Source organism: Polyodon spathula, chromosome 12 (genome assembly GCF_017654505.1).
Source record: "Polyodon spathula isolate WHYD16114869_AA chromosome 12, ASM1765450v1, whole genome shotgun sequence".
NCBI classification, from domain to species: Eukaryota; Metazoa; Chordata; class Actinopteri; order Acipenseriformes; family Polyodontidae; genus Polyodon; species Polyodon spathula.
This window is the reverse complement of record NC_054545.1, coordinates 33,914,728-33,942,674: the sequence shown is the minus strand read 5'-3', so window position 1 is coordinate 33,942,674 and position 27,947 is coordinate 33,914,728. Positions and strand designations below refer to the sequence as shown.

The window sequence follows — 27,947 nt, the reverse complement described above, 5'->3', positions numbered from 1 at the left end:
ACTGAAGTTTATACGGAAGTGTGACTGTTTTGTTTCCGGGTACGGGGGACTGTGTCTTAACGCGGCAAGGCAGTTGAGTTCGTGAAGAAGTACGGTAACAAACTATAGTACCATGCATAATTAGAAATGCATATAAAATAAATTCACTTTACCATAACTTGTGCAGACGAGGTCAGGTTAGCAAAGTGTGTATCTTTGAATTAGCAGGGGAAACAGTCACTGCGCTGCGCTCAAGCAGGCCAACAGAAACGTTATTAATCGCTGCACATGCTTCTGTGAATGCGTGCTATGTAACATTACAAAGGCGGGTAAATAAATAAAGTCTATGTTTTACGTAACCGATAATATGGTTGGCCGTGCTCCGGCTCTGGAGCCCTGAACCCCCCCCGTCCCCCTTTGCTGATTAGAATGTCGGTTGTGCCGGAGCTAGAGCAGGGGGGACTGATTCTGTGTATTAATACCTGCTTCAGTATGTACCTGTCCTATTGCATAGCAGTTTCACCTATTCCAGGTTTTAAGAGCTTGATTTGTCAGTGTATAGGTAACAAGATCAGGTGTGTCTTATTAAACTCATACTCAACTCAAATAGCACTGATCTTGGACTACTCTTACTTCAGGTATGTTAATCCAAATTTAGAGATAAGCAGTGTCTGTGAAACTAGCTAATAGTAACACCAGGATCTGATCAAACTGCTATGCAATGATAGTGTTATTGCCATCCCTGCTGGGAGACCAAGTCTGAACAGAAGCCAGGAATCATGTTTGGGGTTAAGTTTGAACAGTTTCCAATTGCAGTGATTCTTTTCTGGTACAGAGACACATCCTCTAACTACACAGCAAGATGTCGAAGATTGAAAAGATGAGCATCCTTGGAGTGAGGAGCTTTGGGGTAGAAGATAAAGATAAACAAGTCATCACCTTCTTCAGCCCCTTAACAGTGCTAGTAGGACCCAATGGGGCTGGCAAAACAGTATGTTGAATGCCTGTGTATATACACTGTGTTATTGTGTCATATGTGGTCCTATTGACAAAACTTTAGGGACTTTTTAAAAATAATATTTTGTTTAATTCATTCTGATTAAATCAAAATCTGTTTGCAACTGTTTGAGAGGAAGTTAATTCTTGTATTTCAAAGCACCATTTGATTCAAGAGCATTTTTTTTAAACAGTCCTTTAAAAAAAAACATTCCTACATTTTTGAGGATAGGCTTCTGAAGTTTTATTTTATTTCTTTGGTTTTTTTTTGTTTTTTGTTTTAGTTTTCATAGAGATGTTAATCTCAGCTGGGCTGTAAAGTATGACAATCAAATGGCAAGTTGACTGATCAGTCATGTGTGTAAGTCTGTGTTTAGCTAGACTAATTGTTCAATACATTTTTATTCTGTTTTTTTTTCCCCTTAGACTATTATTGAGTGTCTTAAGTACATCTGCACTAGTGACTTTCCTCCAGGGACTAAAGGAAATACATTTGTCCATGATCCAAAGGTGAGACTTTTACCATTAGTGGGTCATATTCAGGACTGTATCATATTCTTTACGTTTAAAAAATAATAATAATAATAATGTTAAGACCTGTAACAAAGATTATAGCATTTAAATGTATGGTAGGTAACAACTGGGATAGAGGAACTAGTCCCTAATACAACACTTTGATGTTAAGTATCTCTGTATACTGTTCTGGAATGGAAGTCAGGGAGATCTACGTTTTCATGATATGTGTACTGCAGTCTGCAGACTAATCATTTTGTTATTTTTTACTTCACAAGCCAGACAGGAAGCTTAATGTTACCAGCAATCCTTTTAAATGCAAAACAGGTATTAGGTTGGTGGTTAATTGCAAAAACTCAGCCTTGCAGTCTACGCTGGGAAAGGTGTCCATATTGTCCACACATGCATTTCGTATACACATGCTTAGTATACACTATACACATGCTTAGTATACACCGCTGTGAATAGCCCATAATATTTTTCAAGAAGCTTACAAGAGACTCTATGGACAGAGGTAATACTGACCCACCCAGGGCCAGACTGATACATCCTAAGTAATGCATAATGTTTAAAATAATTATGTCTGTTGCATAAGGTTGCCCATGAGACAGATGTCAGAGCTCAGATTCGCTTGCAGTTCAGAGACGTCAATGGGGAGTTGGTTGCTGTCCAAAGATCAATGGTTTGCACCCAAAAAGGCAAGAAAACTGAATTTAAAACATTGGAAGGGGTCATCACAAGAATGAAGTAAGTATAGAGGTCTACCAGCTGCATTTAATTGTTAATTTGCTTAATTAGAACTTTTTAATTGTTTTCAGCTCTTAAACAGTTGCAGAGTTCAAGTTACTTATAAAATGTTATAACTAACTTAAAATAAGAACTGTTAAGAGCTAAAAACAATTAAAAAGGTCTAATTAAGCAAATGATCAATTAAGGGTCTTGTTAAGTAATTGAAAGCTCATTTGAAATGAACACCAGCAGACACAGTGGGTCCTCAGGACTGGTTTGGGAGCCACTGGTGCAAGGCATGTCAATCTCCTGCAGCACACTGGACACATGTAAACTGAAATACATGTAATACTGAGTGTACTACACATATTATATAGCACTGGTCACTACCTGCTACCAACAGGGGAAAATCTTTTACTAAGCAATATTGTGATGAAATGTCATGAAAGTAAGTGTATTAAATTTATATTTAAGTAGGTTTATTTTTGGAGGTTTGGAATTTGCGTGATTGCTGTACATTCATGTTTTCCATTAGACAAAGTAAAGTAAAAACACATAAGAGAATTGTTTGCTCTTTGGTTTGACAACTGTATACTATATTTGATTGTGGTTACAATTCTAGTACAGAAAACAGTAAAGTGCTTAAATGGTTAAAATATGTTTTTAAAAAAAAGTGCTTTTCTGTTCTTTTGTTCTTTCACAGCACAAAGCTCTTTTAACCTGCAACCACATATTCTTTGCACACCAAATGAGTTTAAAATGTCTCATAGGGTCCTTGGGATAGAATCTACATTGTGTGGCATGTTATTACAGATCTACTGACATGATAGCTTTTCACAGAGGACCAAGGACACAAAGAGAGAAGTCGATTGTCCAAAACCTGATTTTTGGTGTGCTTGGCAGGCACGGTGAGAAGGTGAGCCTGAGTTCCAAGTGTGCGGAGGTGGACAGGGAGATGATCTCTGCTTTAGGGGTTTCCAAAGCTGTCCTCACTAATGTCATCTTCTGCCACCAAGAAGAATCAAACTGGCCCCTGAGTGAGGGAAAGGCCGTGAAACAGAAGTTTGATGAAATTTTCTCAGCCACAAGGTACAATTTAATTTTGAGGTTACTTTACACGTCTGACCTTTGTGTCAGAAAATTGGTGTTGGTGTGAATAACAAAACCTCAGTAAGGAAGTACAGGTGTATTTTTGTTTGGTTTTGTCATTTTGACCAACCATGATAATGTCATTTTTTTTTTAAATAGATAGTTGCTCAGTCATATATATAGTCATTGATTTTTGGCTGTTCAGAACATCCACTTCTTTCATCCTTTCACTGCCCCTTACTGTTTCAGGATAATGATAATGACTTGATAAAAATGTGCACCATCACAAAGATACAAGAACCAGCTGATGTGGGTAGATATTAAAATTAAAAATTAAAACATCCAAATTAGTTGTTTTAGGTTTCCTAAAATCAGTTTCAAGTTAGACTACTTTTGTATTTTCATCTGTCCTGTGTTGCCAGTATAATAGCTAATTTAATTTTTAAGAAGCTGAATTCAGCATACATTAGAATCAGGCTTTGTGGTAATAAAAAAAAAAAGATTCCTTTAGAAGGTTTCACTCACTGATACCTTGACTCTCTTTTTGATACCTTTTTAGGTCATGCTATTCAACAAAACTGTACCACAGAAGTAAATAAGCGAAGCAGTTTCGAAACTTGTTTGTTTTTAGGTTCCCTGAAAAGTAAGGGAACTTAGAAGAACATGTTAGTGAAAAGAGGCAAATAAGGGGGCAATGTAATTGTTTTGTAGAAATCTGGCACAATTTCCCCATTTAAAATGCTTTCTTTTTTCTTTCAGATACATCAAAGCTTTAGAGATGCTGCGCCAGGTGCGTCAGAAGCAAGGCCATCGTGTGAGAGAGTGCCAGACAGAGCTGAAATACCTCAAGCAAAACAAGGAGAAATCACAAGAAATACAGGACCTGCTCAGCAGCAAAGAATCCCAACTAGCAGCATCGATAGAAAACGTGCAAACTATAGAGAGTAAAATTCAACCCATAGAGGTAAATCCTTTTTTTTTTTTTTGTGCACTAAAGGTGTTACCATTGACGGTTGTGAATAGTGCAAAGTGTTTGAAAAGGTCTGGTGTGATATGTGACCATTGATTTAAAGTTTATCTCTAAATCCTTCAGTTGTTAGAGACAGTAAATACAGTATAATCGTAAATCTCGAAAAACTACTCACTTCTAAATCTTTTGTAGTCATTTTTGTATTACTTTAGTATAAATACATGTTAATTTGGATTCATATGTTGTTTTTTTCTGACTTTATGTGAACGAAAAGACACACATTTGCTCGTTTTCCCATTGGAAATAGTGATATTTTGAAATATCACTGTCCTGGTCACAAAAGCAAAGTTTGTGGGGAATAATAGCCATTTTCTATACTTTTGAGGCATAAGCAATTAGGAAATAACACTTACTACCCAGGAACAAAAAAAAAAAAAAAAAAAAATTGTTACACGGTGTTATGAACCGTGTTCTGTAATACTTTACAAAGTTTTAGGATGGCTTTTTTTTTCATATTAGGTAAGTGAGTGATACATTATGTAAAGTAGTCTGGCACTTGAAATAAGGAAAAACCCAATAATTTCAGACTAAAATCAGTGTCTACGTGAGTAAGATAAATAATTCTCACAGGAACAAAGAAAAAGCCAAAAGAAAGCTATTAATGCAACAGATTAAATCAAGTCTTGAATGTAAGAATTTAGCTGCTTTTTTTTTTTCAAATTTGTATAACCTTTTTTTAATTTTACCAGTCTCCGTTTGGAAAATGCTGATGTTGTAAACATGTAAATGTTCCAGATTAATATGAGACATGATTTGTTTGACACACACACACACACACACTTGGTGTTGTCTTCTCACCATCTCAAGTATGAGTCTCCTTTTTACGGTATGAAGGCCAGGGACTTTTGTCGGTGTTTTCTTAGTGCTAATGAAGTGAATACCTTTGAAACACAAAACAGTGACAGGACCAGGTACAACGACTCGAGTTGACAAACACAGCAACCACTTAGCATTCCAAAAAAATGCCACAAACCGTGAACTGGTGCCATGTTTTTGTTTTTAAATCCTATACGATAGATCTTGGCTAATGAGGGCCTGTATAGTGTGTTTCACTATATTAACATTAATTAGTACAGGCAGCCGTACAGGAGTTGACTTCACATCAGTAAAAACCCACAATGGCAAAAATATAACATTGTGTAAATGTGCAAGGTGAAAAATATTGAAATATTTTTGCATGTAAGGGCTATGCAAATACCCAGATGTTCCAAGTAATTCCCTTGACTATGTTTTAAATCAGCAGATAATAGCTTGTAAGAACCTATTAAAACTCATATTTTATAAATATTTGTCTTTGTTTCATCCATTTTCTTTTGATTTTCTAATAACATGTCACTTAAGCCTGACTCTTCTAAGAAGTGTCCAGTAATTGGTGTTACAAACATTCACTTGATGCGACTCTGTAGTTGCTAAATTAAACTGAGATTTAATGTCCTTGAGTGAGTGCCTTTTGAATGTTTTAATAGAGGTAAAATTCCTCTCTTGTCTCAAACTACGGTAATTAGGGTGTTTTTCTTAAAGCTCATACTATATTTGTTTTTTGTTTGCCCCCCTCCTCACCAACTTTAGAACCGCCTGAAAGACATTGATCAAAACCTGGTCAAAGTGATGAAGCTCGATAATGATATAAAAGCGCTGGACAGCAGGAAGAAGCAAATGGAAGAAGACAACTGTGAACTGGAGGAAAAAATGGAGCAGGTACAAATGACTTTCTAAATCACAGATTAAACCCATCATTGTAATGTGCAGCAAATCTCTCTGTTTAGACCACCAAAGGTACCAAGTAAAACTGCTAATAGGTAACTTTTCTGAACAGCAGTAATAACCCATTGTCATACTGGGAACTTGAAATGGTTTTGTAGTTTTGCAGTTAAAATGAGCTTTTACACAACCTACACCATGTTGACCTACATGTAGATGTTCCGATAGGCAAATTGCCTGTGCTAAAGAAAACCTAGAGACTCCTACACACTGCATTCAGGGTTATTTAGTTGCTATGTGGTGGTAAAAGTGCAAACAGGCACTACCGTCTTGTGAGAGCCAGTGCGTTGTAGCCACAGACATCCTACCCCAATTAGTTAAATGGTATTTCCTTTACACCAACGGGGATCCACCGTTGAGTTCGCGGAGCAGCTATGCCAAACTAATACGACAATAAAAGGGCAATTCATCTGGATAACCCCCCTTCTCCAAACTGGAAAAGACTTTGACGTTTCTATGAGATTGCCTTCAATAATTTGAGTTCATGCAAATACAGGACAATAAGGCATTGCTTAGATAGCTACACCCTTTCTAATTTATTGCTTTGTTAAGATCTGGTGTTATTGTATTGAGTAACAGGAAAGCATCCCTTCACTGATTGTTAAAGATTAGGTCTTTCATCACATTCATCTTCAACTAATCATTTTGAGCTGTATGTGTATTTTAGTCAAGCTTGTAACATTTTTGGGCCAAGAACCATGAGCTTTCCAAGTAATTGAGCATGTCCAAGGTATCTAAGTTAGCACATAAGTAATATAGGGCTGGTGTTCAGGGTAAATGTGACAAACTTTTCATAGAAATTAGGAAATGGATGTCTCAGTGCACACTTTGTGCAGACATCTGCAGCTTCTTTCACATTTACAAAGACCGTAGAATAAACTCAATCAGCTAATGATTACATGATGGTAGTTTGGCTTACATGGTCACAACAGTTAGGTAGACTTGTGACATTTGCAGGAGGTTATGAAACCAGCTAACATAGTACCTCCACTTTGCAGTTCATGTTGTTCCCCAGTAGCATTACAAAGTGGCCAACTAACTTTATAACCACCCTATTGAAAAGGATGGTGTTGCAAGTCAGTTGTAAAATCACTCCCAAAATAGTGTATTTAATTTTTTTCTAGAATCGTATACTCTGCCCTTTTTTAGAAACTGTATATTTACACTATATTGTATGTTTTTATTTAGCTGATAGTGATCTAGCTCTAGTTTTGTATTTAACAGCCATGAAGTTGGAGGCGTAGATTACCGCTATACTTGTTTCTTTCTGGATGTGCATTGTCCTGTGAAGTATTAGTGATCATTTTGTGTTGTCTTAATCACGCTGTTAGGTTTTCCAAGGGACCGACGATCAGCTGAGAGAAATGTACCAGAATCACCAGAGAACTGTGAGGGAGAAGGAAAGGCGATCAAACGATTGTCAACGTGAACTGGAACGAGCCAGCAAAGAGTGCCAGAGACTAAACCGACAGAAATCTGACCTGTTGGTAGAGCAAGGTACAAAAACGGAGAACATTTTATTTTAGCTACTGAGCAAATGAACCAGAAGCACAATTAAGAACATATCCTACTGCTTTATTATAGCATGCACATTTTATCCCATGTCCTTACGTATTTGTTCTATGTGCAAACAAGACCAGTGAATGTATTGAATGTAATTGTAACTGTACCTTTTCTCAAACAGCACTGCAGTGTAATCACTTATAATGTGCTTATTTCTGTATTAAATATATGTGTCTTTGTTTATAGTGGAACATTATCCAACGACTGGTTGTATAATAGAATTTCTGTCATGTTAGGCCGTCTACAGTTGCAAGCAGACCGTCACCAGCAGAGCATTAAAAGTCGGGATTCCCTGGTGCAGTCTCTGGCTGCCCACCTTGAGATGGATGGTTATGAAAGAACACCTTTCAATGAGCGGCAGCTCAAAAGCTTCCATGCACAGGTGAAGGAAAGGCAAGAAAAAGAAATGGAGGCGACTAACCAAATGATGGTAAGACTTTAGTGAGGAGTTGCAATTGGAAAACAGTTGTTTGTGACGTTGCTTCTGTATCGTCATAGTCTGTCTTGCAAGGACCTGAACAGGGGCTAGGGTCCCTTGTGGTATTTGACATAGATTATAATCATGTTGAACAAGTTCCACTGCAATGCAAGTTCCATCCCCACCCTTACCATCTCAACTAGAACAGTTGGGCAGTTGTATTCATTTGATTATAAAAGGACAAACATATGAAATAACAAACTAATTTATAGGCATTCTGCTGTAAACACATAGTATTTCACCTGAAACTGGTGTATAGAGCGATAACTACAGGGGCATTGATTGTATAAGAAGATCTTGAATAAAATCGGTTGAGAATCCCTTCCACACTGTTCATGGATCCAGGGTTCCTCACAAGTGGTTGGAAAAAATGAGCTGTTACTTGGAGTCTACACTGTACATAATCTAGTTGTGTTACTTGTTTGCATGGGTGTTGCATTAGAATATGAAATAGTTTCAGAATTGCTAAAAGATTTCCGGTCCACTTATTTTAAGACAAAGGGTAATTCTAATTATCTGCAACACATACTGTACCTCCCTTGGGCTTAAACTGTAATAACTGCAGGTAAAGTATATCCGATATGTGTAAATCAGTAACTGTCAAGGAGACTTTTTCATTTCTCCCTATTGGAGTATGTGCTGGTAACTGAGATTGACCACCTACATTCACGTTCACCCCCTCGGACAAAACTTTTACTGAAAAAACACTAGTAAGCTTAAAAAAAAAAAAAAAATCTTTGAGTTACTCATTACATTTTGCTTTGCATTAAGATTGCAGTATAGATATATTGATGCATTTTCTTGTAAACAAGTATCTTCTGCTATAGTGTTCTAGATGTTTGAAATCACCAAATTGTTTGCTTGTCTTTAGAGGGAATTCAGAGAGAAAGAAGCAATGAAACAGCAGTCTATCGATGAGATAAGAGATAAAAAGACAGGACTGGAGCAAACCGTATACCTGAAGCAGGACATTCAAAGCAAAAAGCAGCTGGAGCTGAAAGCTGTCAAGTCGGAGCTTCAGAAGTTGGAGGGATCATCAGACAGATTGCAGGAGCTGGAGCAGGAACTCGTGAAAGCAGTAAGTAAGAACATTCAACATTTTCGACCAGTTGAATCCATAACAGAAAAAAAAAACGTTTAGTCAAAACTCAACCGAATAACTTAAGATTGTAATAAGATTCCGTTGATCTTTTTTTTTTTTCCTCAAGGAGCAGGAGCTGGGTAATGTGGTGGAGGGCTCCAATGTAGAAAGTTTAAAATCAGAGGTTACTGCACTTCAGCAGGAGAAAGTGGAGCTTGACCGAGCCCAACGCAAACTGGACCAGGAGATGGAGTTGCTAAACATGCACACAACAACAAGAACACAAATGGAAATGCTAAAAAAAGATAAGGTGCGGTACCAAATAAAACAGCTAGATGTCTTGAAAGTGTATGCCAGCAGTATGCAGTACTCCCCCCTTTATAAAGCGGCCTTTTATATTGCAGAACAGGTTAAAAGGCAGTACAGTAATGGCTCCCATTTGCCCCATAATGCCATTACACTAGCAGTAGAATTCTGGTTCTAATATGGAAGTCAGGTAGCACAGCCTCTTAATTGTTGCTGCTGTCAACCGCTTTATAAAGGCGTATGCCATAAGTGCTGGTTACAGTTAGTGCTTGCGCAGTTAAACACTCCATGTTTTTGTAGATTGTTTGAGCAAAGTTTAAGATTGTGTTATAGCATTTGACTAAAGAAAGCATTAGTTCATGTAAAAAATGTTAAAATTAACTTTTGTCCACTTGGTTTAGTTCTTACAGTTGCATCTCGTAGTCTTAAACCTGCATCCGTGTATCTGTGATTGCCTGTAATGTTTGTACTGTTATGTTTGTGTCATAATAGGCTGATAAGGATGAACAAATCAGAAAAATCAAATCCAGACACAGTGATGATCTTGTGTCCCTATTGGGATATTTTCCGAACAAAAAACAGCTGGAGGACTGGATCTACGCAAAGAATAAGGGGATCAACCACACGAGAGAGAAGCTTTATAAACTAAAGTAAGGAACAAGTTCTTGGATATGTTCTGATTTAACAATGCCACTTTTGAGCACATTAATGTTAATGATTAAATTATTAGTAAGAAATGAGTACAATTGAGTGCTTCTTGGGTGAGGGATCATGATTACATTTTGTTAAGACTTGAATTACTGTCCAGTGGAAAGCATGTGGTGGTCAACAGAGGTGTAAGGAAGTTCACTTTATTTCTCTGAAATCAGGATTTGGAGCCCAACAAGCCTTATATGACATTTGTTATAGAGGTCCATCACTAAAACATGTATATATGCGAATAACTCTTAAATTAATGCAAAACTAACAAAAAAGTAAGGGTAAATAAACAATAAAGCAAATAAAAAAAAAAAGAAAATATTTTCTCCCTTGTCCACCTTGACTATCATTGTAATAAATATTCAGTTATTTTGTCAATATCAGTCAAGTTTGCAGCTGAATATGTTTTCTTTCTTTCTTTATTTTTTATTAAAAAAAAAAAAAAAACAGCAGGTATTGTGCACAACAAACTTAGCGGTCATGCTTGTGAAAGAGTTACAGACATTTTCTTGGTGCAACAAGAAATCCCCAAGGCATAACATTGCCATGATGGGACTACCCATTGCACCTTATAATCTTGCAAATGGTCGTACGTCTGTAAAAATCTATATATGGTTAGTGGAAATGCACTAAGTAGATTGCTGCAAGTACATTGACATTTGACACGTGGGTGATAATAGATTGTGTGATGATACCATACCTTAAGAAAAGTCTGCCTCATTTCCGTTCACAGCACATCTGAGAATATATATATATTATATATATATATATATTATATCTAATATTTCTGCCCATATATTTAGTCTTTGATAAATAATAGTGTTTTTAACTATCAATTTGTAGACATCGTTGTTTTGTTTTACAACAAACCTTTGAAAATCATTCTTGGAACCACTGGAGCAGCATGTTTTTGTGACATTGGCTTTGCTGTTAAGTGCAAAGACGGGCTTTTGAGGTGGGTAACACTTAAGTTCAGAAACTAAAGACCGATCTTCTTCCATCATTGTGTACAATTCTATATTATACAGTTTTTTTCAGTATTTCTCTGTTGTGACTGAAAGAACAGATATTCTCATTAGTAAAGAAACTTGCTGGAAATGGAGACATCTGGCGCCCCTAGGATGGACTGCATTGGTACATCTTGTTCACTAGAGGCAGATAACAATGCATTACTTAGTAAAACCACAATTCATGCAGAATTGAAAATAAGTATGATCTCAAAATAAATCAATGCATTTTACAATCTCTGGGATCTGAACGATGGGATAAATATCGCCATTGTGCTGACCCAAGTCTGAAAAGGATATGAAAATCCTATTGCTTTCTACACTGATGCAGGTATCGCTAGTAAGGAGTAGATGTGCTGCGTTTTGACACGTTTAAAAGTGTATTGCGTGGACATCCAGTTTTTCATGTTGTAACTCCTTTAATGTATCGAACAAGAAATGTAGCTATTGTGCTGTCATTTGACTCTGCAGTTTTTAAATAACCTTAATGCATTTTATTCATTGTTAGGGTTTCTGCTGTTGTCTCCCTCTAGTGGACAAGCTCTTAATTTAACACACAAGTTATTTTTCTAATTAGATTAATTAAATAACGTTTTATATTGATAACATTATTCTAGTTGGTGGTCAGTCAACAGTGGTTTTAGAAAGCTTCAATAATTGCAAAAACTTGTTTTTAAATTAGTCTTAGTGTGACTAAGGAGTTCAATAAACTACTAAAAAGCAGTTTTCTATTTGCCTTTTTCAAAGTAAGGACTTGGCTTCAGGAGAACAGAATAAAAGTCACATTAGCACTGAGATCAGACAAAAGGAGCAGCAGCTGGCAAACTACGAGGAGAAGCTTTTCGATGTGTGCGGAAGTCAAGATTTTGAATCGGACCTGAGTAAACTGCAAGATGACATTGAAAAGTGTTCCAAGCAAAGAGGTAGGTCAGCACTATTAAAAGCATTCTTCCTGTCATTTAAACTTTCATAATATTTAATTTTTTTTAAATGGCAATGAAAAACATCAGTAAAGGATACTCTCTTTTTAAATGAAGCTTAAGAAAATAAACAATATCATTTGAAATGCATTCAGGTGAGTAATAAATTGAGTCTTTTGTGATTTGAGTCTTTTGTGATTTAAGCAGTTAGTTCAAACAAACTAACAGCAAATGCTGGAGTTTTTCTGTATAGTTCAGTGTAAATGTAAAACTATAAAGAGGCAACAATATTAATCCAAAACAGGACAACAGTTTTTTTTTTTTTTATGCTGTATTGTTTTTTTTGGATGATGATGATGATGATAATAATACAATGACAATACAATACAAATTTCATTTATATAGCGCTCTTCATGCAAGCATTCCAGGGCGCTTTACAAAATAAATTAAAAAAAGCCTGCGTCTAAAAATATAATCCAGCTACAAATAAACAGACCCAAACAAATACGTTTTCAAACAGGAGTTAAAAGATTACATTGTGCTAGCATCCCTGATATGAATTGGGAGCAAGTTCCAAAGACGAGAGGCAATATAACTAAATGCCCTGGCTCTGTAGGGACAGTCAGAAGGTTAGCATTTTCCGATCTCAGGGAACGACCAGGGACGTATGGAGTCAGCAGATCTTGAAAATAAAAAGATCCAAGACCATATAAGGCCTTGTGGGTAATAAGAAGAACTAAAAAATTATAATAATTGCATCAGAAATAAAACCAACTTGAATGAGAAGGATGCAGTAATTGTATCAGTGAAATATGAGATTAAAACCAAGATTAACTGAGATTAAAAACTGTAATTGGAAGGTTAATTGTGATTAATATTTTCAATCGCTTGACAGCTCTAGTATGTATTTTACCATGGTTACTAACTACTCCAGCAAACAAACAGTTCAACCACTGGATCTGCTCTTTCCTTTTTTTTTTTTTCTTTTTACTCCTAAAATGAAAGTGAAGTGGTTTTAAAAATGACCATGAGTAGATGTAATGTCTTTCCCCTCTAACTGATCTTTTTCACAGTGATTTTCCAGTTACTTACTGTCAGTTGCAGAGGTGAAAAATGCAAGGTGCACCACGGGTTACAGTTGCACACACCTGTAGGTGATTTTTAAAAACCTCACAGATAAACAATATTAGGACATCTGATCTGACAAAACTAGATGTTTAGTTTTTTTATATTAAAAAATGACACCTGATGCACAGACAAATGCATTCAGCTCTAAAGCATGTCATTTTGAATTGTTATTTTCTCTCCTGTTTGAAGCCATGCTTGCTGGAGCCACAGCTGTGTACACGCAGTTTATTAGCCAGCTGACTGAAGATCAGGAGCCCTGCTGCCCTGTCTGCCAGAGGATCTTCCCATCGGAGGCAGAGCTACAAGACGTGACCAATGACTTGCAGTCGAAGCTGCGGCTTGTCCCAGACAAACTGAAGAACACTGAACTAGACCTGAAGAGAAGGGAAAAAAGACGAGATGAGATGATGGCGCTCAAGCCTATAAGGTAACGAAAGCCTCCGGGCAAGGCTGGTTGAAATGCACAGTCATGTGAATATATTCTGTGTACAGTTTGACAACCACAGCAACCAAAAACTTCTCAAAATATGTACAGTGGTGCTCATAAAGCATAACTTTCTGGCCTGCACATGTGCATGATTTAAAGTCATTTGAAAAAAACGTATGTTACTACAAACAAAGTTATTTACACTAAAATGACTTGTTGTACAGCGCTAACAAACAATAGTCATTGTTAAAGGAAATGATACGCAAACAAGGTGATAACTTGGTTGTTTTATAACATGTGTAAGTAATTGCTTTCTGTAACTAATTGAACATTGAATTGAACAGTTTCAGTAGTTTGAAGCCATTTTCAAAAGTAATTCTTCATATTTGATACCTTAATTGCTATATAGCTGATGGACCCAGATTAACCCATTTCAAGCCATTTTATATTAATCTCAATAGTCAGTGGTCCAGTCATGGCAACCTTGTGATGAATGAACTGGGCTGATAAGATATGAGAAAGGGAATTGTAGTAGCTTATAACAGCCACAAGAGGTCTCCCTTTCACATAATACAAATGTCAGCTTCGCCTTGAGTCATCTCTTTGGAAACAGGCATGGAGACAGCCGAAAACTGTAGTAGCTTCATTGCTGCCACAAGGTGTCATCCTTGTGTTGGAGATTATACACATCAGCTACAGTAGGTGCTCTGAAACTAATTATGAGACCAGTAAACAGATATGCATCACCATATAAATGAACTATATTTGTGATATCATTTTGTAGTTGCTTAGATTTTACATGCTGTTAAGTAAAAGATCTAAATTATGTTCATAAAGTGTTTTTGTTTGTTTGTTTTTTTTAACTGTCTCAATCCTAACATTCCAGGTGATGCAAAAATTTTGTGCCATAGCTGTATGGAGGTATACACTACCGGTCAAATGTTTTAGAACACCCCCATTTTTCCAGTTTTTATTGAAATTTAAGCAGTTCAAGTCCAGTGAATAACCTGAAATGGTACAAAGGTAAGCGGTAAACTGCCAGAGGTTAAAAAAAAAAAAGTTTAGGTTACCAAAAACTGAAAAATAATGTACATTTCAGAGTTATACAAAAAGGCCTTTTACAGGGAACAAGTAATGGGTTAACAACGTACAGCTGTTCTGCAGCAATGGAAGTAAATTAAGCCTTGAAAGTTGATGCTAACAATTCCTATAGGTGTCCCAACTTTTATTGATTACTTACAAACCCTCTGCCTGTATAAAAGCAGTGTTGGAACAGACAGTGTTACTACACCCTCTTAAGCATTATTTGGACAGTATTATACTGCAGGAAGTAGTATATTGCTATCATAATGGCGAGAAAAGGGCAATTAACAAAGGAAGACAGACAGACCATTATAACCCTTAAAAGTGTAGGTCTTTCCTTTAGAGAAATTACAAAGAAAGCCAAGGTGTCAGTGAGTACAGTTTCCTACACCATCAAAAGGCACTTGGAAACTGGAGAAAACTCTGACAGGAAGAGGTCTGGAAGACCCGAAGCCACAACAGAATCAGAAGACAAGTTTCTGAGAGTCAACAGCTTGCGTGATAGGCGGCTCACAGGACAACAGCTTCAAGCACAGCTTAGCACTGGTTGAAGTAAGCAAGTCTCAGTTTCAACTGTGAAGAGAAGACTTCGAGCTGCAGGTTTGACAGGTCGAGTGGCAGTAAGAAAGCCATTACTAAGATGGCAAAATAAGAAAAAGAGGCTTGCCTGGGCCATCAAGCACCACCAGTGGACTACTGAAGACTGGAAGAAGGTCTTATGGACCGATGAATCAAAATTTGAAATCTTCGGTTCATCACGCAGGGTTTTTGTACGCCGTCGAGTAGGCGAAAGGATGGTTCCTCGGTGTGTGACACCAACTGTCAAACATGGAGGAGGAAGGGTGATGGTCTGGGGCTCTTTTGCTGGATCTAGAGTCGGCGACTTGCACAGAGTGAGTGGCACCCTGAACCAAAACGGCCACCACAGCATTTTGCAGCGCCATGCAATACCCTCTGGTATATGCCTAGTTGGTCAGGGGTTCATCCTAAAGCAAGATAATGACCCAAAACATACCTCCAGGCTATATCAGAACTACCTTAGAATAAAAGAACAAGACGGTAGGCTTCAAATCATGGAATGGCCAGCACAGTCTCCAGACTTAAACCCCATCAAGCTGGTTTGGGATGAACTGGACAGAAGGGTGAAAGCAAAGCAACCTACAAGTGCAACACATTTGTGGGAACTTCTGCAACAGTGTTGGGAAGAACTTTCCGAACAATATTTGATTTCCATTGTAGAAAGAATGCCACGAGTGTGTTCGGCTGTTATATCTGCAAAAAGTGGCTACTTTTGAGTCAAAAATTTAGATTACATTTTGTTAAACAAAACTATTCCATGATCTCTAATTGTTTATTTGTTCTATGCATTAATTTCAGAGTACATTGAGACATTAAACTGTTGACCGGTAGTATATATAATCTCTCTCTCTCCTCTCTCTCTCATATATATATATATATATATGGTATTGATGTAATATACAAACCAGTAAAAAGCTCAAGCTGCAAAGGGAAACGTTCTTAAAATAATACTGAACTTTTATTTTCAAGGCAAACAATATCCGAGTTAAAGGAAAAAGACCTACCTGAGCTACGAAACAGAGTGCAGAATGTAAACCGTGATATTGAACATCTCAAGAGCGATATTGAGGAGCAGGAGACACTTATAGCAACCCTGATGTCTGAAGAGGAGACTGCAAAAGCTTGTCTCCAGGACATCTCACTTATGGACAGATACCAGGTAAAAATGTAGTTTTTCAAAGAGGCACATTATGGTGGTGGCCAGATAGAAATTGTGAACAAATGGATACACTCTGAAGTGGGTTTACGCTTATCAATTGAGTTTTGTGTTTTTTACCCACGCGTTCATGTGTGGGAGGCATGCAAAAGATCCCCTAATACTCTGGGCACTCAGCTTATTGTGTGGATTATAATTCAACAAGAGAGGCGGTAAATGACAACCATGTAACCACATCCTGTCACTTGGTGGCCTTTTAATAAGTGGGGATACTCTGAACTCTCTGGGTTTAATTTTCTGTTTATGAAACAAGTACATGATTATGAAATGTTGTAGATGTGGTCTCTTTTAAAAAAAAATATTTTATTTTCCTGGAGTCAACACGGACAGGCCACCAGCTAAATTACCTTTACATTACAATGTGTACACTAGATTGACGTTTAATTAACTCCAAAAAGTCCACTTCTTTTCCTTAACTGTTGGAATTTAGATAAAACGTCCTAGTCCAGTAGGCAAATGTTTAGTAAGGTAAAATAAGCAAATGCACAATATGTAAATTTTTTGTTGCATGAGATATGGGATGCGTGCAACGTGTCCTGAAAAAGCCATTTACAATGTAAGCATTTGAGTATTATTATTATTATTATTATTATTATTATTATTATTTTGCACAGTTCGTGTTTTGAAATTAGCAAGAATTTATTAAATCTGTAAGATTTAATTATGTTTCCATGTATCAGTATCCTGTTTGTAAAGTAGTTCATTTAAATGGTTAAACAGACCAAGATTTCAAAATCCATTTTCTTACTTTTTTTATTCACTGGTCACAAAGATAACACTATAGATGAAAAATGGCTTCCTGGTGCCTAATCACTTGGTGTTTTAGTTCAAAGTCCTTTCATTGGGGTAGCAACAATCTTCAATTCAAACATTGGCATGTCCTGATCTGTTGTGTTAGATGGACCTGAGAGATGTGGAGCGGAGAATTGCTCAGCAGGCTGCCAGGCTCCAAGGGGTGGACTTGAGCCGCACTGTCCAGCAGGTGAATCAGCAGAAACAAGAGACACAACTTAAACTGGACACGGGTAAGTCAATGGAAGCCACAATCACGGGGGTACATATTTAACTTGTACTGTAGGTAAGTAAGGCCCAATAATACCGCCTCAAAACCAGTTCTGTTATATGTAGGGTTCTTTGTATCATACTGGAGAGCTGGGGAAAATAAAACATGAAAATGATGTAACTGCTTGAAAATGTACAGTAGGCTGTTATTTAGTATTTCAGTTACATTGGGTATGTTCTTTCTTTCTTTCTTTCTTTCTTTCTTTCTTTCTTTCTTTCTTTCTTTCTTTCTTTCTTTCTTTCTTTCTTTAGCATCCAGCAGAATTGAGCTGAAGCGGAAAATGATCCAAGATCAGCAGGAGCAGATCCAGTCCTTAAAAAGCAATGTTCATGAAATCAGAGCAGAAAAACTGCAGATTTCCAGCGACATGCAGCGCCGTCAGCAGCTGGAGGACCAGTGTGCTGATCTGACAACAGAGATACAGTCTTTGTATAGAGAGCTACGGGTAGACTGATGCACTTGTCTTTTCCCTCTACACTGTATGCAGTGATCTCATTCTGATGACTGTTAGGGCTTTAGAACCCAAGACGAATCACGTGGCACACATATCCTTATGTTTTGTCTTTCTTTTTTTTATTGAACATTTTTTACAAGTTTGTCCTTTTTCAGAAGTCACTTCTTATCGCCAGTTACTGTTAACAACACTTATGTCTTGACAAAACTTGATGACAGATGACATGCCATTTCAAACTTGGCAGATTAATCCATTTTGTTTTTTTTTTTTTTTTTTTAGGATGCTAAAGAGCAGGTATCTCCACTTTTAGCTAACCTGGAAAAACTTCAGCAAGAGAAACAGGACTTAATTGAAAGGAAGAACCACAAAAATGATGAAGCAATGGAGAAGGTCTGAAAAATGTCACTGAACTTTAACAAGCAAGTCTGCTTAGTACCCAAAGGCTAAACTTGTAACTTGAGTTTTCTTTTTCATTTTGCAGATAAACACAATTAAAGAAAAGGTTAAAAACATCAGTGCCCATGAGAGAGAAATAGAGAAATACGTTCAAGAAGGGAAGGAACAGTACAAAGAGGTAATGTTGCGAACCTTCGCATTAGAAATTCCCATTTACCGTTTTTAGCACATGTTATTTATTCAGCTCTGTACCATGTGTTTTAGCAAAAAGAGATGGAACTGCAGGACACAAATTCACAGCTGCACGAGGCTGAGCGACAGAGGGAGAAGATTAACAAAGAAATCGGTAGCATCCGACAAGACATTGACACGCAGAAGGCAAGTGAAACGGTGTTGGCCTGTCTTTATTCACAAATCTTTTGTGATCATGTGTGTTTTTTTTTTCGTCTTTGTAATGCTCAAACAGGTTTGAAAAAGGATTACAGCATACATTCAGCTAATGGGATTCTTTGCATTGTATATTTTCATGAAATGATCTCAACGCTACCAGCATTGCATAAGATCAAGTTACGGTATGTCGAAGTCAAAATTCAGACTGCTAATTCTGTTCCAGGTCCCACATATAGTTTAAAGGGCAAACCGTATTTCCAATCACTAACGGTTGCCGTTTTGAGGTGCTAAAGGAAACAGCATTCTGTTTGAGTTACAGTAAGCATTAGACACGTAACATTGACTACGTTTCAGTGGTGTAGACAATGTGATAGATCTCATAGATATGGGAAACTGTTTCTGTTTAAGGTGATTCACGAAAATGATTAAACTGTTTTTCCATTGCCATATGCAAAATATCAAAGTTCTTATTTGTACAACATACAAAAAAAATAATAATAATGCTGTGTCAGATTTAGATGTGAGCTACCATTTTGGTTAATAACCCACGGTTAGGATGTTTAAATAGATTTCCTGGTTACATTTAACACTGAGTCAAATGCATAGCATTAATAATGTCAACGTTTTAATAGTATTAGACTTATTCCAGGATCTATACAAGTTTCAAGTTAGAGTAGTTTACAGGATGTTGGCACTGAATGAATATGAATTAAGTTGATTGAGCCTGTGCTTTGCAACTGTTCTTTGAAATGAAAACAATTTCACTATTATGTTTCAGTCATCATCTCATAAGTACTTTTAATTTAACCACAGTCCTTTATTTCCACATGCTGTGTATCTTACTTTGTAATAGAATTGACTCCCCTGGCATGGAATACAGTCCCCTTGTGCTCGCTCCTCTCTGATCTACACAGTGATCAATTATCATGTCAGTAATGCGTGCGTGATTGCTTCACAGGTCCAAGAGAGGTGGCTGCAAGATAACTTGACACTACGCAAGCGGATGGAAGAGCTAAAAGAAGTTGCAGCTAAAAGGAAGGAACTTTTAAAAGAAATGGGAGAGATGCAAGTGATGCAGCTTAGAAAGTAAGAAGGGTTTACGGTATGGGACTTTTTATGGTCAAGATGGCAAGAAAATCTCAAAAAAAGGAGTAATGAACTTGCCATTAGTTTGCACCTTTCTCTTGTAACTCTGGCTATGGAGCAGACGGGTCCTTTCACAAGTTATTAGCTTATGGACGCGCATTGATACAGAAGTGAGATAAGGGAGCTGGAGAGGGTAGTTTAAATATGTCATGTGTAAGAGGCTCGGGTCTAGTACCAGATTCTGAAGCGCTTCAAATTACAGGACTGGGCCCTTACTTTTAAAGATTCCTATTATTTTATTATTATTTTTTTTTTATGTTTTAAGTGAACGCAAAGAGCTGGAAAACAAAGTGGAAGATTATAAAAAGAATCGGAGCTTGGCAATGGGCAGGCAGAAGGGATTTGAAGAGGAGATCATTCGCTTCAAGAAAGAGCTGCGAGAGCCTCAGTATCGGGATGCAGAAGAGAAGTTCAGAGACATGATGATTGTAATGAGGACCACCGAGCTGGCAAATAAGGACTTGGATATTTATTACAAAACACTAGATCAGTGAGTAACCTTTACTGTAAGCCAAAAAAAAAAAAGAGCCTGTTCTTCAAAAAAAGTATATACTTCTCACAAGTGGTTCTCTGTAGCAGTGAACTGCTGGCAGTGAAAGCACATAATGTGCATCTGGTACCCTACATTGCAGAGCTGAAACTGCTTTAGGGAGTTGCTAGAAATGTACCTGCTTTAATTTAAATCCCTTTTAGATGTTTATAGGGGTTGGCACTTAAAGAATGAGCTGGGTCCTGTGACTGGTGGTTTTACACAACTTGAAACCGGAAATAGGTTTAAAAGAAGTGGACCCGCAGTTGAGAAAGTAAACAGCGGTCCTGTCTTATATATGTGTGTGTGTGTGTATACAGCTCTGGAAAAAATTAAGAGACCACTGCAAAATTATCAGTTTCTCTGGTTTTACTATGTATCGGTATGTGTATTCTATAAACTACTGACAACATTTCTGCCAAATTCCAAATAAAAATGTTGTCATTTAGAGCATTTATTTGCAGAAAATGACAACTGCTCAAAATAACAAAAAAGATGCAGTGTTGTCAGACCTCGAATAATGCAAAGAAAATAAGTTCAGATTCATTTTTAAACAACACAATACTAATGTTTTAACTTAGGAAGAGTTCAGAAATCAATATTTGGTGGAATAACCCTGATTTTCAAGCACAGCTTTCATGCGTCTTGGCATGCTCTCCACCAGTCTTTCACATTGATGTTGGGTGACTTTATGCCACTCCTGGCACAAAAATTCAAGCAGCTCGGCTTTGTTTGATGGCTAGTGACCATCCATCTTCCTCTTGATCACATTCCAGAGGTTTTCAATGGGGTTCAGGTCTGGAGATTGGGCTGGCCATGACAGGGTCTTGATCTGGTGGTCCTCCATCCACAGCTTGATTGACCTGGCTGTGTGGCATGGAGCATTGTCTTGCTGGAAAAACCAATCCTCAGAGTTGGGGAACATTGTCAGAGCAGAAGGAAGCAAGTTTTCTTCCAGGACAACCTTGTACTTGGCTTGATTCATGCCAAAGCTGCCCGATTCCAGCCTTGCTGAAGCACCCCCAGATCATCACCGATCCTCCACCACATTTCACAGCTTGTAGACCTCTCCAGGTCTCCGTCTAACCATTAAACGACCAGGTGTTGGGCAAAGCTGAAAATTGGTGCTTCAGCAAGGCTGGAATCGGGCAGATTTGTCTTTGTGAAGTCAAGCCAAGTACAAGGTTGTCCTGGATATGAGAGAATTGGCCAAAGGTCTGAATACTTTTGCAAGGCACTGTGTCTGTGTATTAGAATGAAGCCAGTATGACTCCTTTGACCTTAGATCAATATCAAGGCTATGGTAACTGCTGGTTTTCATGAAGCTGCATTGCTTGATACCTGGAAATCTGTGAGAAAAGGAAAGTTTTTGAAAAGGTTGCTCCGTGACGCTGCAATCTGCTCCTTCTAGTCTTTACTTCTATAGCTTGGTTGGTTGCAATAAAACATAAGTCATGTATCGACACATTTGTTTTCCACCGCCACTCATGAATGTCACTGCAGATTTCGGTATTAGTTTGAAAGGTTCAGTCACGCCTTGCCACCTACAGTAAGTAAGTGTTGTATACTAGTGCTTTTAAATAATCCGTTGGTTTTAGGTGTTTGGAAACTTTTTGTTACACAATACATGATCCGTTACATCCTTTTTTTTCCTATCTTGTTCATTAGGATAAGTAGATTTTTTGAAGGAATGTGATAAGGACATGCTTAGATTCTCTTGTATTAGCACTACAGAGGTATGTACAACCCTGTTTTTAGTACATTACAACTCGGTCGAACCAAGCACCCTGTGCCTGCTATAAAGATCTTTATGACTGAAAGCTATTACAAAAAGTAAAAGTGGAGGATACTCTTGACATGCATATCTTCCTTTAATTCACAAAAGTTTGGTTGACGTATTAATGCATAATCCATAGGGTCTATCTGGGGAACAGCAAGGCAGCTCGGGTGTGTGCTTTATACACAGGGTGAACGTTGCCTTCTAAGAATCACGATATGTAAGAGAGCGCTGCAGCTTTAAGTATCTGTGGAGGAAACCCTTGTGTGTCTGAGTTTTTATCTAATTCAGGAAGTGGCAGAGTCATCATGCTGCAGTTTCAGACAAATAAGATAGTCATCATTTATAGGTAATCGGTTACAGGATCAAACTCTTGTAGCTTAAAGTCACTTTAGCGAAGGCCCTTTTATCTATGGCATTGTGTTCCATGTTCTTTGCAAAAATGTGCATAGCTTGTTCACACTGTTTATGCATGCGCAGTACAAATAAATAGAGCTCTACTATGGAATTATATTATATTTGAAGAGCAAAAAGAAGTTGCACCTAAAAGGAAGGAACTTTTAAAAGAAATGGGAGAGATGCAAGTGATGCAGCTGAGAAAGTAAGAAGAGTTTACAGTATGGGACTTTTTATGATCAAGATGGCAAGAAAATCTATTTTGAATAGAAATATTCTTGCTGTACACACAGTATGCTATTATAAAACCTTGCAGTAAAGAAATAAAAATAAATGAATAAATAAAAACTTTGCTTTTGAGAAGACGTGCAAGCCAAGGCTTATTTTATTCTAAGGTAAACTGGGGAAACATATCAGTGTTACACAAGCTTCCGTTTGCTATGCTTCACCCATCGGCTCCTTGCAGTGTGCAATACTAATATGCTTCCCCGCCTCATCTACCCAAACCCTTGATGAGTTTTTTCAGAATCAGTTTTTTTGCCTGAATAGTTAGTAAGCAGGGCAAATAATGATCTGAGCAGAAATGACAGCAGAGAATCATACAGCACCCAAATAATAAGATATGAAATGTTAGGATCATTATATTAATAAAACCCCTTTTTAAAGTTTTTTTTTTTTTTTTTTTTTTTAATTTCACAGCTGCAAAACTTTAAAATGTTTAAATAAATCTAAAATGTTAAAGCCATGCTATATTTAAAAACTGATGATGAACTCTCCTTGATCCTACAGCATGGATGTGGTAAAACAGGAAATCTATGGCCTTTATCTCATCATTGATTATAGCTAAATCCATTGTGCCAAGTTCTTGTTCAGTTGTTACCACTGCTTGCTGAGAAATAGCAACTTTTTTGTAATAACCAGAATGTGCTGTGGGTCCTATGATAAGACCTTTGTAGATCAGGGTTTTCTTGAGCATTTACTTATTTATTTTTATGGTTGGCCCATTCCCTGCATATAGATTTACAATTTAAATACGCATTTGTTTTTAAATAAATCTCAGTGGTTCCAAACTTTATGATATGTACAGAAAGGAATATTTAAAAAAAAAAAAAGTGCTCTACAAGTACATATAAATGGCATACACAGTTGACCTCTAACCCATTTGGATATCAGTAGCTCATAGTGGTGACCAGTCAGAAAATGTGTTTCCAGGCGCATGCACCCGCCACTTGCACCTGCTTCTAGCCAATCATATTAGTGCTACCACAGCAGGTGTGTGGTGGGATTGGCAGCGGCAGAAGCATACATCCTCCTTCGTGCAGGTCCACTGTGCGTTGGCAGGGTCCATGTTCTCTGGCTTGGGGATCCTGTGTTGTAATGGTATGTTAACCTGGCACGTGCACTAGAGCTCTGAGGTTATTACAAGGATCCTTTCTGTTGTGAGTTTGGAAGGCAGCCTTCGCTTTGATCACTGCTGAAGCCCTTTGCGTTTCCATAACAAAATCAAAACATGTTTTTCCTATTCATTTTTAACAAGCAGGAAATAACAAACTGCCAACGAATGACCAGTACATTATGTATGTATGTGTATGTATATGTGTATATATATATGTGTGTATATATATATATATATATATATATATATATATATATATATAATGTGTGTGTGTGTGTGTTTGTGTATATGCATTTGTTTAAACTTGCACAGTCCCTGTGATGATAATATGATCTAGGTAAAATACAGGTTATTCTATTAAATGCTATAAATTTTTAAAATATTAATTGTAGGGTACTATAAATAGATTGAATGTGTCCTCAGTATAACATATCCAACATACAGTAACTCTTTGGGCTAAAAAACTGAAAGTTAGAGAACATTTATATCTCTCTCTTATTATTTTGTGTCCTAATTGCTTCGTCTATTTAAAGCATTTTTTTGTGTGTTTCGCAAGACTAGATGTAACGCCTCTTAGATCACTAGAAGCACTACAACGATAAGCAAGTATTTTGAGTGATTAGACTTCCCTGGTATGTTATTGCATTTTAACACTAGAGCATGCCATCTAGTGGTATAGCTAGAAATAACATTAATGTTCTGAAGGCCTATTGCATTATATTACAAAAAAAAACATTTTCCAGAATAATATAACATGTATTAAGATATGATTATGGGATGGAATTTATTATGCGGTGTTTCACCATGTGTAACAGCGTCTGACATTGTTTAGAGGACCTTAAGAGGGTAATGTATTGCTTAAGATAGTAAACCACAGTATTGTCTCATTCCTGTTTGTTAATTTGTATCCCCACCCTGCACCCCAGGGCAATCATGAAATTCCATAGCATGAAAATGGAAGAGATCAACAAGATTATCCGGGACCTTTGGAGGAGCACCTACCGAGGACAAGGTATTCAAACTGCTTCAGTGAAGACTTGCTACAGGAACACGTGGACAGCCGCTGCTTTTCAGTTCATTTATTTAGACAAAAAAGATATCTTAAGACATGGATCTGCTGAGGCGCACACATTAGTACTGTGGCCAGCCCAATAATTACAAAACATTTCTATTGCTCTGCTCCCTGTAGACATCGAATATGTGGAGATCCGATCTGACGTTGATGACAATGTTTCGGCGGATAAGAGGAGGACCTACAACTACCGAGTTGTGATGGTTAAAGGTGACACAGCTCTGGATATGAGAGGGAGGTGCAGTGCTGGACAGAAGGTATGGCCCTGTAGCCTTTACTGACAAAACTAGAGTCAGAGGGCTGGGTTGATCTTGCGTTCTTTCAAACTAAACCAACCTAGAAGAACCTAAAGTAATGATAAAGAAACTCATTGCCTTAATTTTTTTGTTCAAACATTCATTTTGGCAGGTCCTTTACTCCACATTGCTCAGACATTTTAGAGGTGTTCCCTTTGTTAATACTGGAATGCGGTCATTCTCATAAGCATTGTGTCACCTTACTTACTGGATCAGAACATCTGCAGGCAATGCAGAAATAGTTTATAAGATACACAATAAAAACAAAACACACGCTCCCATTTACTTCACACACGGACCATATCTTAAGATGGAACCTCAATTAAAAGATATTTTAATTCTCATGAACATCTTCATCAAAACAGGGCAAGCTGGACTTGACATTGATGGCAGTAGTACAAGGAAGTAGTTTGTGATAACCCACAGTATACTAGGGAAGAAGAATACCTTAATACTTAAGGGCATTTGCACCATTTGTTTTATCTTCTGACAATTTCTGAAAAAGAGTCTGCAGGTTCAGCCCTGATTTACAGAAATAATCATGCTGCTTTGACAGGATTCTAAAGTTACACAATAAGAGAAAAAAATGAGACAGTGGTGCATTTCCCCTTAATACGTAACTTTGTTTCAGAAATGAAATCAGATAAAGATCACATGAAGTAGTTAAAAATATGCAAAAGAGATAGGAAAACCATATCCTATTTCTCTTTTTAGAAATGAGCAAATATGTGCAAATGAGCAAATGTATGTGTTGTGTATCTCAGGTTCTTGCTTCACTCATCATTCGTCTGGCCCTGGCTGAGACATTCTGTTTAAACTGTGGAATCCTGGCTCTGGATGAGCCGACCACAAATCTTGATCGAGAAAACATAGAGTCCCTGGCACATGCCTTAGTCGAGTAAGTATTCCAGGGAGCCATTCGTATCTCAGCTGCCCAGTGTGGTGCTGCCTTGTTAACATGCAAGCGTGCAGCAAATATTAATCATCACAGGGCTGTTCTCAAATGCCTGTCAGAAAAATCTGTTTTTATAAAGAAGTGTTTAATATTACAGGACGGATGCTGCACTTTGAGGTGAAACTATATGAAACAAAGTCAAGCTTTGGTTTATTATCTATCTATCTATCTATTTATTTTATTAGCAGATGCCCTTATCCATGGTGACTTACATTGCTGGAGCCTTTTGCTAATCTTTTTTTAAATTGTACAAACATTATTACAGTAACTGCTGGATTACAGGACAATGTGAGGACAGAGTATTATGTCCTAGTAACCTGGAATTAAAATAAATAAATAAATAAATAAAAAGAACTGTAATTTTTTTTTTTTAATTGTATTCAGTAGTTCAGTGTTTTCCCAGATTTCTTTTAAAAGTCATATAAAATCTCAAAACTGATCATAGCAAGCGAGAAGTTTAGTAAAATACAGTGATATCTTGGTGGTTTAATTTCATTGTTTCATGGTTCGACCCTTACAGCATGCCGGTTTGGTATAATGGAAGTGTCTGCAGGGCAGTTTACCAACATAGTAAGCAACTAATCAACCAGACATTTGATCTCCGTGTGGTTTTGCTGGTAAAATATTTTAATAAACATTGTATATGACACATTTCTTCTGCTTCAGGATAATTAAGAGTCGTTCCCGCCAGCGTAACTTCCAGCTGCTGATTATTACACACGACGAAGACTTCGTGGAGCTTTTGGGTCGCTCAGAGTATGTGGAGCATTTCTACAGGATCAAAAAGAACATTGATCAGTGTTCTGAGATTGTGAAATGCAGTGTGAATACACTCGGCTCATACCTTCACTAACTAGAAGAAAACTAATGTAATGCACAATTAGTAATACAGTTTAATATTCAAGCCTGCAATAGCTGTTTAGACCAATTGTATTCATTGATTAATATCAATTGCATCTGTGATTTAAGCGTTCTATCTTTTTTGTGTAAAAGCTCTACTCCTTAAAATCTAATTAAATGGGAGGGAGCTGCACTGTGTGCGTTTTTGTTTTCTAGTTTAATTCTAGTGATAATTCTGTTAATTACTGTGTTACAAGTAAATATTTGTCAAAGGTACAGTTAATTAACTGCATTAACATTGAACAATTGGGGCACAGAGTATTTGTTCAAAGTATTTGTAACTTGACTGAAAGGAAGTCATAAAGGAGTTTCCCAATATAAAAAAAAATTATATATAACGGAAGTTATTTACAGAATTGCTGTCATTTTGGAGATAAGCTGTCTGTCTTCACAGAGAGAAGTTGAAAGAGAGAAGTTGGAAGGAAATAACTACTGTAGCTAAAAATTGTCATGTATCTAGTGTTTTAGTTGAATAGTTTAACTGCATCTTACAAGGTAATTGTTTGCAGATTTTGTGAATGTTTAACAAAAAAAAAAAAAATCTGCTTTTTTGTGAAGTTCTTTTCTTTCATGATATGTTGTTTTGTGTTTTT

General features: G+C 37.1%; 1 protein-coding gene across 1 annotated transcript; it reads left to right on the top strand.

The window, feature by feature from the left end:
• Positions 1-20: 20 nt before the first annotated feature.
• rad50 (RAD50 homolog, double strand break repair protein) lies at positions 21-27,947 on the top strand. The gene is made up of 26 exons (XM_041266949.1): positions 21-89; positions 815-970; positions 1,402-1,485; positions 2,084-2,235; positions 3,121-3,306; positions 4,066-4,270; positions 5,906-6,034; positions 7,429-7,594; positions 7,897-8,090; positions 9,010-9,216; positions 9,347-9,529; positions 10,018-10,175; positions 11,979-12,154; positions 13,469-13,706; positions 16,338-16,527; positions 17,483-17,609; positions 17,899-18,092; positions 18,381-18,491; positions 18,583-18,675; positions 18,762-18,875; positions 19,846-19,973; positions 20,299-20,523; positions 25,058-25,143; positions 25,321-25,460; positions 26,264-26,397; positions 27,121-27,947. The coding sequence occupies exons 2-26, from the start codon at positions 842-844 to the stop codon at positions 27,305-27,307; spliced, it is 3,936 nt and encodes a 1,311-aa protein (XP_041122883.1). The 5' UTR covers positions 21-89; positions 815-841; the 3' UTR covers positions 27,308-27,947.